General features: G+C 42.4%; 1 protein-coding gene across 1 annotated transcript in view; it reads right to left on the bottom strand.

The window, feature by feature from the left end:
* tnn (tenascin N) overlaps positions 1-13446 on the bottom strand; it is a 39899-nt gene that overhangs the window by 8308 nt on the left and 18145 nt on the right. The window contains exons 8-10 of the mRNA XM_070845297.1: positions 3310-3573; positions 993-1256; positions 417-680 (exon numbers count right to left, since the gene is read on the bottom strand). Coding sequence (XP_070701398.1) covers positions 417-680; positions 993-1256; positions 3310-3573 — 792 coding nt within the window. The remainder of the gene's footprint in view (positions 1-416; positions 681-992; positions 1257-3309; positions 3574-13446) is intronic.

Raw genomic sequence — 13446 nt, 5'->3', positions numbered from 1 at the left:
GGCCTGAGCCCTGAGTGCCTCCTTGTGCTCCAGGCATGACTGACTGAGAGGAAACTGCAGGCCCAGTCCCAGGACATGCTGGAGGGATTACACCTTTGAGCTGGCATGGGACTGCTCAGGAAGTTACTGGGAAAAAGGTTGTCTGGACTGATTTGCTCGCTGTGACCCGCAGAAGAAGTTGGCAAGTAGATGGATGAACTGATCGATGAATACATTGGAAAGCTCTTTTAAACAAACAAGTGGATTCTGATTAGTCTACCATGTGAAAAACACATTTTTCTTTTGGGGTTTACAAGGGAGTTGTCTTGTCAAAACAACTGTAATTATAGGGTGCTCACAAGAGAGTATGTGAGGTGAGGTACGGCTTTAATGGGTCAGGTAATTGGGTTTAACACAGAAAATGGTAGATTTAAGACCTGTCTCAGCTTGTGTCGAGATCTTCTTGCTGGTTTTGTTTCCCTTGATGGCCCAGATGTAGACAGTGTAGAGGACCCCAGGCCTCAAACTAGTCAGCATGTAAGAGGTGCTGTCAGGCCCCACTGGGATCTCCCCACTAGAGCCCTCAGAGGAGCTGTAAGCTAGGATGTAGCCCCCAATGTCAGCCTGGACTGGATCCCATGACACGCTGAAGCTGGACTCTGTTTCCTCTCGGGCTGAGAGGTTAGCTGGAGCATCCAATTCTAGGGGGAGATGTCAGTAGAGGATGTTAATACACTACTCATGCAAACTAAAAATTGCAGCTGAGCTGTAGCTCAACCTGTGTCCATCAGCATATCCCCAGACCTGGTATCATGTCACACTGAAGCTGGACCTTTGGCCAAGAGAGTAGTAGGAACATCTAGTTTTACATGTTGAGTTGTCTTTTTTTAATAGACTGATGAAAATGTCCTGTCAAAAAATGTTGTCTAAACATATTAGTGACTTCACATGAAAATTAGCTGGTCAAATAATGAAGTACTTTGGACTTGAACAGAAAGCCTTAGATTTGGGACCTGTCTCAGCTTGTGTTGAGATCTTCCTGCTGGCTTTGCTGCCCTTGACGGCCCAGATGTAGACAGTGTAGAGGACCCCAGGCCTCAGGCCAGTCAGCAGGTGTGAAGAACTGTCAGACCCAACTGAGATTTCCTCACTTGAGCCCTCAGAGGAGCTGTAGGTTAGGACGTAGCCATCATTTTCTGCCTGGGTCTGATCCCAGGACACTCTGAAGCTGGACTCTGTTTCATCCTGGGCCAAGGCATTAGTAGGAGCATCCAGCTCTGCACGGGGAGTTATGGTTAATGCAGACTACTACAAGAGATCACAACATTCAGTGCAAACATAACAACTACAAACACTGATCCAAATCAGTATGTTAGAGTTACCTCACATATAACCTTCAGTCACTGTGTAAGAGGTTAGAAACGTCAAACTTCGATCAAAGTGTTTGGAGAGGTTCTCACTGATGGGTTTTTGCAGCTTTTAAATGTATAAATGAGAAACAATGAATAACTGATATTTAACAAATGTTAAATTACATTGTGAACATTGTTGAATCCAAGTTTGACGTTAACTTACCCTGTTATGTAGGCAGGGGTACTACAGCATGAGTATACTATGTCTATGTTAATCAGAGACCATGCAAACTACTATTGCAAACAATAGATGGTGACAGAACACTGTTGCATCTTAGAAAAGTCTGAATCACTGATGTCGTGTGATATAATCTCACTGGTTTGGCTTCCAAATGAATCCCATATGTAACTTGTGCCTTTGCTGGATGTCACTCTGAATGTTTGTATTCTCCAAAAAACAGGTAAGGAAATGTCCACTTAAAACAAAAGCAAAATCCTTTGATTTTATCACTGAAGATGAAAACCTTCAATATGAATAAATAATACCAATCACAGATCATCACAAGCTTGCAAAGTGACTTTCAAGCCACTTCAGATATTTGCATCCTTGTGCACTCCCACTGGTTGACGTAGGAATTGGGTTATTGGAGCTAACACGTCTGCTTCCCTCATCACAAGGGACCACGAAAAAAATCTGAAAACTAAACCTGAATGAAAACGATAAAATTGAAATGTGTATAAAAATAGAAAAACAGAAGGAACTAGATGTCAGGTATTGCCAGCAAACACAGCAACTCAAAGCAGTAACTTATTTTTTACCTATTTGGGTAAAAGCATTGGAACCCCTTACAGTGGCACAGAGAGAGGCATTTCTGTTTCCACACACACACACATGCACATACACGTACACACATCACAACATACCATCCTCCTGCAGAGGTAAAATAGTGAAAAATTCAAATGAACATAATTAACTTACCATATGAAACATTCATGCTGTTGGTATTTAACAGCATTATACAAATGTGAGAACTAACTCTTCCTTGACTGCTGAGTATGTTAATGTCCTAAAAGTTTTCAGTCCCTGTGTTCAACTGAATATTTAAAGCAATTTGGATATACGCCAATCACAGCTCAAAACCATTCTTCTGCCTCCTTTCTTCAGAGACATAAATGCAAGCAGGCAGCAACAGCTGCTAAACTTTGTAGCAGCAGAGATTAAGAGACAGGAGAGCACAGGAGTAAGAAAATATCTGGCTTTGCTGACTGAGCAAAATGGACTTTTCTAAAAGCTCTTACAGACATTTAGCCTCAGGCAAAACTAAACCTTTAAATGAGGTGTCCAGCCTAATTATGTCAAATTGGCCTTTTCAGTGAGAGTTCAAGTTTCCCTCTTGGCATTTAGGCAAAGGGGTCAGTGAGCTCAGTGCAAATTGTCCACTGTGATGTTTTTTACTTTTTGCCACCACAAAAAAGACAAGAAAATTGTGCAGAAAGCCATCCCATGAAAGATCAAAAGGAAAAGACAGGTGCATTGTACATAAGGGCTATTTGAGGTAAGAGTGTCTTGCACAGAGGAGCTTAAGAAAGAGACACTTAAAACATCTTTCCCTCTGTTCACAAGCTGTAAGGAACAAAGAAAGAAAAGAGAAACATGGCCTGGAAACACTTGAGATATCCAAGGTCATTGTGCAGACCCATCATTAAAAGTGTATGGAGGACAAAACTTCTTGTTTTTACATCGCACATCTTCAGCTGTGTTTGAACAAAAGTGTTAGTAGTTCATCTCTTACGTTCAACCTTTGTGAAATTATTTGTTGTCTTTATATCAAGCACCAGACACTTTAAACCTATTAGTCTAGCACTTATGTCAAGGTCATCTGTGAAGCTCTTTGTGAAACACTCACTGTGGACACAGACAAAAGATCAAATATATTGATCACCCCTGTAATGAGCCAGGGTCCTATTCGAAGCTTACCTGTTTCGGCTTCTGTTGAACTCTTCCTGCTGACTTTCTGCCCCTTGTATGCCCAAATGTATACCGTATGGAGAACTCCAGGCCTCAAGCCAATCAGCCTGTATGAGGTGCTGTCACGTCCTACAGGGATCTCAGAACTGGAGCCCTCAGCAGACGTGTAGCTCAACATGTAGCCCTCTATTTCTGCCTGGACTTGATCCCATGAAACTGATGCAGTGTCCTCCGTTACTTCAGTGGTGACTAGGTTGGTAGGAGCATCAATGTCTGAGGAAGAAGAGGTGAAAAAGGGATAAGAAAATAACAGAGAAATAAAAAAGGGCTCTTGTTCACTGATCCTGCAAGTCCATTCACATTGGCTGTAGAAACTCAGTTGAGCAAGAAGAATGATCCAAATGCACCCAGAGTACAGAAAACAGAAGACACATCCCAGACATATGGAAAATACTGTACACAAAAAAACAACATTTGGGTAGTAAATGGAAAAAAGCCGCACAACTGGCAACTGGTAGTAGGCATACTGGTATGAATTCCAGAAGTATGTTACAGATTTGGGGGGATTTCAGTCAAGCCCTCCAAATTAAACAACTCCAAAGAAAAATAAATCAGCTTTTCGATGTGACAACACCCTGGTTAAGGTTTGGTTAGGTTTAGGAAAACATTGTGGTTTGAGTTAAATAAGTGGGCTTAGTTATTAGCAAACCACATAGTTTTGGTTAAAATTATTACAGAAAAGTTTGAGGATAGTAGTGAATTTAGACTCTCACTTACATCAGCTACATCAGCATTGAATTGGTGTGTATGGAAGAAGCAAGAGAGGTGAGTAAAAAGTAAAACCAGCAGCATGCGGTACGTACGAGTAAGCTGTAGTCTGCAGCATTTGGCAAGTAGGAACTGTGGAGCATGTCACTGATGTGGCACGCAAAACCTTTCCAAAATATATGTATGCAAACGTGTTATCCAAATTCTGTTAGGTCTGGACACTGAAGATGACAAATGAACCAAAGGAGAATTTATGCTGTGGCTCAGAGGAAGAGCTCTGCGAAGCTCTTCAAATAAACATCACTAGCACATAACCCAACCCATGGTCTTGTCCTGCCACAGGATGAGCTGCGCTGGGAAGTGGACGCAGGAGCTCAGCAGAACACAGAGCCACTGTTTGTAAAGTCAGCGGTGCTACATGCGTGTGGACGGGTGTTAGTCTCTGTCGAGGGATTGTCGATGAAAGTGAAGAGAGTGGACAACAAGGAGAGGGACGGAGACGGACAATAAAAGAGCCACAGAGGCATAGTAAGAGAGAGACAGAGGAAGTGGAGGGAAATGCAAAAGCAATCATCATTTAGGTTAATTCCTCTGTGGCAGTAGCTCAGTCGAGGTCAGTCTCGTGTCAGCGCAGTCTGCATCATGAAAACTAATTGATGATGCATCCAGGAGAGGCAAGAAACTATACAACTGTCTAATGCTATATCTCCTGTTTCTCTCTCTTCATGTCTCGTCTCCTGCTGTCACTTTTTTGTCCTTGTAGCTGCTTTGCTTCATAGTTTGAGCTAAGTACAGAAAGAATTTAGAATCGTTCAATTTTATCAGGATGAAGTATTTCCTTCAAGGCCTGAAAATGAGAGGTCATTCAGTAGTCTTAAGTACCTAAACGCTACTAAGGGAGCCCAGAGGTGTCTATCCACTCATTTAGAGTGTACTCATTCATAGTGGCACAGCAGGAAGGTATTCAGCTAAATGTTTGGTCCAGTTTCTTTGACTATTATCATGGAGACTATCAAAAGCAACGTTACCTCTCAATACAGAAAAATAACCAGCTGTTTGTGTCACTCACGTACCAAAAATAAGTCTGAGACCGTCTTGTTTTGGACAAGATATATTATGTTTTGTCTGTTGGTAGCACAGTTTTGCTAGTGTTAACCTTTTAATATGATTCATAGCGAGCTGTGCGCTCACACAGACACAGACTTTTTACTGTCACACGGAATAGTTTCACTGTTTCACACCAGAACTGTGTGAGTGTGACCAGGCAGATTGTGTTACAACGTGTAATTTGGCAGCAACAGGGAAGTGGCTGTCACATGTTAGTAGTAATTTCATTTCAGAGGCACCGCTAGAGGCTTTTAAATACTATGCACATGTAATAGTCAAATTTGTTCCGCTTGCCAATGCAAAACTGGACTTTGCCATGTCTACATAGTTTTAAGAGAAGCGGTCTATAGTGGTATCATTTTGGTCTACATCCAGAAATGTGCATCCACCGGTGCTTTCTGTCTGCATGTTGCCAGTGAAAACAACAGTGGACTGACGCCAGCAATTGATAAATCTTGAGCTTAAACTACAAACTCTGCTTTGCAATAGTCAGGCTGCAGAGAATGAACCCTGCTTTTTTTTTCATCATAAATTATACACTTTTTGTTTGTGATACATAACCCAAAGTGACGCTGGCTACAGATGTCCTCTCAATTCAATTAAGGCAAATTAAATGAATGGGTTTCGAATTGATTTACAGCTGTCAGGCAGCCCAAAAGAACTATGAATGTTAAATGTATTTGACAGTTTAAAGGGAGGTCTGCTATTGCTTTTTATCTGTCACTACAAATTAACTTCAATTGTTATTTGGTTTGTAACCATCTGAACAAAGTTTGTATTCAACTATGCCTTGTTCTCCTTCAAAACAAAGGACTCCTTCTCCCTCTGTGGTGTTATTTTGTTCCCCTCTGCAGTCCCTTTTCCTCTTATAGGCTGTATAGCTGCTGTCTTGGCTGTCTATATGTTATCAGACCTTTTTTTCCGAGCACCACTACTTTCTGAGGGCGCCTTGCATTTGCTCTGAAGTTGCGTTCGTTGTGTGATGGATCGAGTTTCTCCAGACGTTCTACCTCACTAGTTGTGTAGCGTCAGTGGCTACCGGGCTACAGAACACGAGCTGTGGCTTTGGCCATTTGGAAAACAGCTTATCCATAATGGGTGGCATGTTCAGCAAAGGCATCGACCACAAAGTGCACACTAACAGGCCGTCTTTCATCATTTATAGCCTCACAGCTTCACAGCCCCACTGTACAGTGGAAGCCACACGGTATGTCTGCGGATGGAGCAGAGGGAAACTATGTGTCAATAGGTGCCATTGTTTTAGGGACAATAGTGTGTCAGGTATGACATATGTTTTGTTGTGGAGTCCCACGGCCTCCACAGATTTTTTTTCCATGTTTGTCCAACAGTCTGTTTGTACTGTAAGCAGCTCATAATTCTTTATGACAGAAATGACTTGTGTGTTTTGCCACATCTAGAAGTAACATACGATATAGATGATATGAAATTGCCATCATAAATTATCTGACTGTACAGATGGTGTCAAATCACCAGAAAGTATCAATATATTATCACCTCTGAAAAGAATACAAGTCAGTGTCAATGTCCAATTGTGTGCTCTAAATGTACATAGTTAGAAATCAGGCATACACAAAGAAAGGCCTGGTCTCAGTATGGCCACACACCAATCGTACACTTTTACTGACGCAAAAAAAACAAATGGCAGATTCTCCTCCAGATGAGCACAATATTTTCCTGTACCTTAGCCTTTCTACAGACAGGCCAACAGAGCTGTCTCTTAAGATAGCAATGTAACAAATACAGTAGACAAATAGGGGTTAGAGTTCGTATCATTATCTTTATAACATACCCTCTCATATTTTCACTTCTGGCATTTTCTGTACAGAGCTGGCTAAGAAAACGCTGATGGACAAGTCTGAGCAGACAGGGTTCTCCCACTGGACCACACGAGGGGCTATAGTGTGTTCAGATAACATAAAGACTAAACATTCAACTCCACCTCCAAAGCCAAATTCATCTGCTTTTGGTTATATGGGTCTTGGTGGTGACTTTATTGAATCTGAATCAGCAGTAGCAGCCGTGGTATGTTCTGTTTATACGCCTTATAATCTTTTGGCAGTTCAGTGACTATGAAATGTCTCCTCCAAGTAGAGTTCTTTGGGTTCTAATGTTTTCCATGTTAGCTGTCATTGAATCATTTTACTTTGGAAGGGGTGGAAGTTAAAGGGAGCCATACAGCCACCCACAGAATCGCACACGCACATATAGACTGTGCATATAATGCAAGACCAGCATAATTCAAACATACCACAGGCTGACAGAGGATGATTTAGAGCCACACTGGATGCACATATGGATGTCCAGCCATAAATATCAAATTTAGTGTTATTCTGTCACTATATACAGCACACGGTTCACTCTTTGTATCTGACAAGTCACAAGGCCATAGCAATTACTAATTTCATGTTCCCCACCCTTTATTTGCCTGCCTTTGTCATCTTGAAGAAACAACATAAAAAAAACTCTGATTAATTTGTATATTTATCAAGAATCTATTTAGCAATAGCAAGTCAAGACAGACTGAAAGAGAGTGAGGATAATGAAAGAAAATGCAAAAAAAAACACATCAACAGTGAACTGAAAGATATAAAGAAAGAGAAAGGTAGGAAAGACTGGAAGACAGATTGTAAAAATGAGGAGGAAATGTAAGTATAAATATAACAGAAGGAGTCAGCCTTAGCCTCTACGGATAACAGCTCAGTTTCATACCATAACAGTGGAAGCACAGTGATGCATTACATACTGCTGCATAATGTCACGGAAAGTGCCTCTTTGTCACCCATTATTTTAATATCCTGTCTTATTCTTGCACTATTTCCCCATAAATATCTTTATTTCTCATTGTGTCCTTATTGTCCCTGTGTTCCCCTATTATCCCTGCTTCTTGCAACAACCAGAGCACTTACAGTATTGTCTTCTCTTTCTTTATTGCAGTTGCTCAGTTTTTTTGTGTATTTTCTACATTTCCTCCTTATGTTTATTTTATCTCTCACTGTGTATCACCGCTCTGGCCCGAATGCAAGCAGCATGTTCGGTGAGATAATAGGTGAGTGCGCTCTGAGTTGTGCCATGCCAGTCTTCATGAAACCAGCACATTGTTGCTGGCAAAATATAGCTGAGGGCTATCCTCCTCAATCATCTCTAAGCCACAACACTGTTGTGCTTTAACAAGTGGTAATGTTCAATTTGGCTATCAGAAATAATTAATAATTATCAAAGATAATTAATAATTATTAAAATGAATGAACTTTGATTAAAGTCCACCTCGATTGGGGCACCACCTCGAAAAACGAGGAAAAGACAGCCGTTCTAATTGATTTAGTCTCATAAAAATACTAAACTATCAATTTGGAATTATGTTTTATAATTAATTTAATAATTACTACCAAAATTACCACATTGATAGCTAGCTGAAGGATTTTTGGAGTTCTTGACAGTGTAGAGGTTGGCAGTGTCCACAATTGTACAACATTAACGGAGACAGCAAGTATTAAAACGTTTATTAAAACAGAGCAAAATTCAGGGACATCATTTGTTATGCATTAAGGACTTGTACTTTGGTTGTAAGTACGGCTGAAGCAGAGTAGGTGTTAAAGACATCTGCTGTTGCAGAAACAAAATCAATCAAACAATCTAACTAAATCTCTATGACTAAACTAAAATAATATGAGTGTAAGAGTGTGTGTGTGTGTGTGTGTGTGTGTGTGTGTGTGTGTGTGATAAGGCTGAGGAATGTGAGATGGGTCCCACAAAGGTGGGGGAGAGAGACCAAATGGTGATGGCCAGACCCCCTGGGGTGTGGGTCAGAGGCAGACAAAGGAAAGCTAAGTGCTGTTAGCTTAGCCTTGTCCCTCAGTGGCCTGTTGCCAGACTGTGTGTGTGAGAGAGATAAAGGTGCAGGTTAAGACAGGATGGTTAGTTTGTAGGCTAACATCAACTAAACTTAATGGATGCACAGTAATCTGCAACACATCACAATAATCAAACTCAAGGAACATTAAAGCAAGTCAATACATTAACAAGGGTAAACCATGTATGCAGTAATGCTATGCTAATTATGCCCAGTTAGAGTTTGTTACCAGTCCTTAAAAGGGGAGACGAAGTGTCCTTGAGGGTGCTGCTTTCTCAGCTTGTTGCTGGAGGAAAGGTGTGGTTCGTGTCCGTGCTGTGTGGTTGCAGGCTGGAGGAATCCGGTCGCTCCTTTGTTCCTGTTAGTTAGCAGCTCTGTGCTAACTTGCTGGTGTGTTCCTGTTGTTCGTTATCAGCTGGCAGACTCTGGGTCGTGCCTGCTGGCGCTGATCTGCTTACTTCAGGCAGGACCTTGTGTCGCTACCATGAAGGAGGTGGCTGCTCTGGACAGGCCACACTGAGGCAGAGCTTAGCTGAGTTGAGCTGGTCTCTCCTCTGCAGGAGGAGAGGGACCAGGAAAGAGCTGGTCTCTCCACTTCAGGAGAGACGATGAGAAAAAGCTGGTCTCTCCACTTCAGGAGAGACGATGAGAAAGGAGCTGGTCTCTCCACTTCAGGAGAGACGATGAGAAAGAGCTGGTCTCTCCACTTCAGGAGAGACGATGAGAAAAAGAGAGAGTTCAGTGGGGGTGAACTGGTTTTGTGGGCCTGCGGTCGTAAAATCATGTGTCCCCTCCGGCCAATGGTGACTGTGGAGCTGGGCGCGGGGGTGATTTCACACCTATCTGTGAAACTGGGGGGCATTGGGGAAAGGAGCCCAATAGTTTTACAGACAAAGAAACATGCGGTCTTCACTGTATAGTGAAGCCCAACATCCCCCCTGCCATCAGGATGTCACCTGATGTGGGATGCTGATGGGATAATTGTGCATGTTTCGGCCATTGTTCATTTTTGTCAGTCCAGGTGAAACAAGTTGGTAACTACTGGGCAGTTTGTTATCCAACTGGGCATATGCTGAATCTATCTTGGCTAAGCTAGAACAGACATACGTTACAAAACAGTTCTTCATACACAACAATGACATACTGCATCCTAATAACCTGTGTTTCTCAGTTGTTAGTGAGGGTTAGTGGGAACAGGAAATGTCAGTGTGTTATGTAGCAGAGATAGAGGCACCTAAAATGACAAAGTCATAACAGTGTGTCCTACGTGTGTTTTGTATGATTTTACTGACAAAATATGAAGTTGGTCCAAGTGTACTTGGAAGTTGAGCAGTGGTGTTGAATCCAATCAGAATTTAGGCTTTCAGTAATGTTTGTTTTATTACTGAGTGCTCAAACGAGTTTGCTGCTGTTGCTAACAAATTCAAATTTGCCTAAATAACTGTAGTGAAGGTGAGATGCAAGATTGGGTGTCTGTCATCCGGTCAGTGCTGCTATGACCAAAAGGAGTGAGCTCTGGAGCTCTTACTCTTTCGTGGCTCAGGGCTGTAACGCTCCTGGTAGCCAGAGGGAGAGAGACATACAAAGTCACTGTCAGTGCCTTGTTCTGAGCTGCAGTCAGAGATGCTGTAGTCATCATCTGACCCGTACGCTACCTGGTCACTGTTCCTTGCCTGGATTTCTGCGTATGGCAGTCTCCTGCTCCTGTGCTCGGAGTGTCTATCCCTGGGCAGTGGACGGACCTGGCGGTTACGCTCAGTGTCCCTATGTGGTCTTTTGTCACCCCCCTTTCGTCTGTTGTGAGGGTGAACTTTTGGGGCAGCTGACCTATGTGACACCTTGGTGTGTGAGCTGGGTGGCTCACTTGTCCCCCCCCTTGCTTTGGAAGAGACAATAGTTTCCCAGACTACCTGTGTTATCTTCCGGATCTCCTGCAATGAGGGGTCACCTTCCTGTGTCCTGAGTACAACGTGAGTGCGCACACATGGGTGGAGGTTCCTCAAGAATAAGGCCTTGAAGGTGGAGCTTTCTTCTAAGCCTGGTGCATTCTTTCCCTGGAAATATGCGTGTCTCAAACGTTTGTAGTACTCTTTTGGATGCTCACGACGGGCATGTTTAATTTGTAGGGCTGCAACTATTGCTGTGGTGTCGTCAGTAGCACAGGAAAATTCTTCTGTCAGTGCTTGACGTAGCAATTTATACTCATTTCTGACACTGGGAGGTCGTGACTGTATAAACTTGTGGACCGCTTTAGAGCTGGTTTTCCACACAAGTCTAACTTTCTCCCTTTCAGTTGCATGGGGTAAGTCAATTAAGTTGTAGTCTAGCTCCCTGAAATAGTCCTCAACGTGGTGATCACAGTTGTCTGGATCAAACCTGTCAATGCTTCTAGCTAGAAGCTCAAGCTCTTCAAGGCGGGGACTCTGTGAAGGCGAGACTAAGCTAGTGTCATTGATATGTAACTCATGCCCTACACTTCTCTGTGGTGGAAGAACAGGGGCTGAACAGCGGCCACTCTGACGGTGATGCAGAGAGGAGGCTGAGCAGTCCTGGACTGTTCTAGTCCCATCTTTGGAGGGACAAGCATGGAGAAATGTGTCATGCAATGATGTGAATGAGGGACTTGGGACGGAATATCTTCTAGAAGATATACTAGACAACTCCTCTATGTCTGTTTCAGAGGAATGGGAAGTCAGGTGGCTTTGAGCTCGGTCTCTCAGCGGAGGCTGAGGAGCTGACTTCATTCCCAAGAACTTGTGTTCAGGTGGGAATAGTTCATGTCCTCTGTTTGGGGAAAAACTGAACCTGTCACTGGTAGAAGAGTGTGAATCGGAGTAACCGGAATCACACTGGCTGATTGACTCTGGTCGGGCCAAATGTTCTGACTTCAGTCTATACATTTCTTCTTTCTGTGAACAGAGATCTAACTCTGCTGTGTGCAGGTCTTCTAAGTAGCGCAGGGCTTTCTTATTAGCCGTCTGAACCTCATGGAAGAGGCTAGCATTTTGCGCTCTCAGGATTTCTACCTCCTTCTCTATGGCTGCTCTGCTCTGAAGGGCGAGGCTGGTTTGCCTGTGAAAAGTCAAAAGCAAGCATTTAAACAAGGAGCCCTTGGATGCAGTCTGTGCATCACACCTGTTGTTTAGTAGGGAGTCTATCTCTTCTGTACACTCACTGAAATTCAATTTGTTGATGAATTCGGGGTAGCCAGGCTTTAGGCTCTGTGCTAGGGAAGAAATAAACTGCTCTACACAGGGGTTCTCCATTGTTGCCTGAAAAGGGGTGAGGTAAAACAAGTTAAAATGCGATGATTTTAAAAATGGTTGGCTGTGGTGTTGCGGTGGCAGACACCTTGAAGTGTAGCTTGGGGAATACTACTAGCCTAACACTGTGGTGGCCTACACTAGAAGGTAGCTATACACTATCTAGTGGAACTGGTGGGAATAGCAAACTACGGCCAATTAAGGTAAATGTAGATTTACACAAAAAAAGTTTACTCACCAAAATTTTGACTCTCTAGCTGAAATGCACGGCAGTAACAGTTAGGACTGTCTCTTTAAGTTACTCAAGCTGGAACACGTGGCAGTTGCAGCTAGGTATTAACTTCACAGGGCTGATAGCACACTGTGGCTCTCTCTCAGGCTCTATTTTTTAATCAGGCTGAAATGCACGGCAGTAACAGCCAGGTTCAAGCTCTAAGTTCACAGGGCCGGTGGCACGCTGTGTCTTAACAAACACGAAGCACTTTAGTTAACAGCGAATGGACAGATTGCATTGAATGTGTGACATTCAAATGCAGAACCAAATTCTTCCTACAGGGTAGGTTTACCTGAAAGGTTAGCAGCAGTAGCAAGCTCTAAATGTAACACTATGGGGCTTTCAATGTTTGCTTTCAAACATAGGCACCAGTATTAGCATTAGCTTTAGCCTTAACTCACAGTAACACTACACTAACTCTTCAAATTGTTTTTAGTTTAATTTAGTTAGATTGATTTTCACCACAATGCACTTGAAAGTACAGCTGGAAGTACTTCTGTGACTGACTAGTGGTTAAAAATGATAATTTTGCTCGTTTTAAAGTTTTATCAAAAATTTTGGTTTTGACCAAAATTCTGCTGAAAATTAATATTGTACAAATATGAACAATTGCCAACAGTACTCTGCCTCACACGGGACGCACCATTTGTTGTGCTTTAACAAGTGGTAATGTTCAATTTGGCTATCAGAAATAATTAATAATTATCAAAGATAATTAATAATTATTAAAATGAATGAACTTTGATTAAAGTCCACCTCGATTGGGGCACCACCTCGAAAAACGAGGAAAAGACAGCCGTTCTAATTGATTTAGTCTCATAAAAATACTAAACTATCAATTTGGAATTATGTTTTATAATTAA

This window comes from Pempheris klunzingeri, chromosome 15 (assembly GCF_042242105.1).
Source record: "Pempheris klunzingeri isolate RE-2024b chromosome 15, fPemKlu1.hap1, whole genome shotgun sequence".
NCBI classification, from domain to species: Eukaryota; Metazoa; Chordata; class Actinopteri; order Acropomatiformes; family Pempheridae; genus Pempheris; species Pempheris klunzingeri.
The sequence above is the reverse complement of the archived record's forward strand: the minus strand, read 5'-3'. Positions and strand labels throughout refer to the sequence as shown.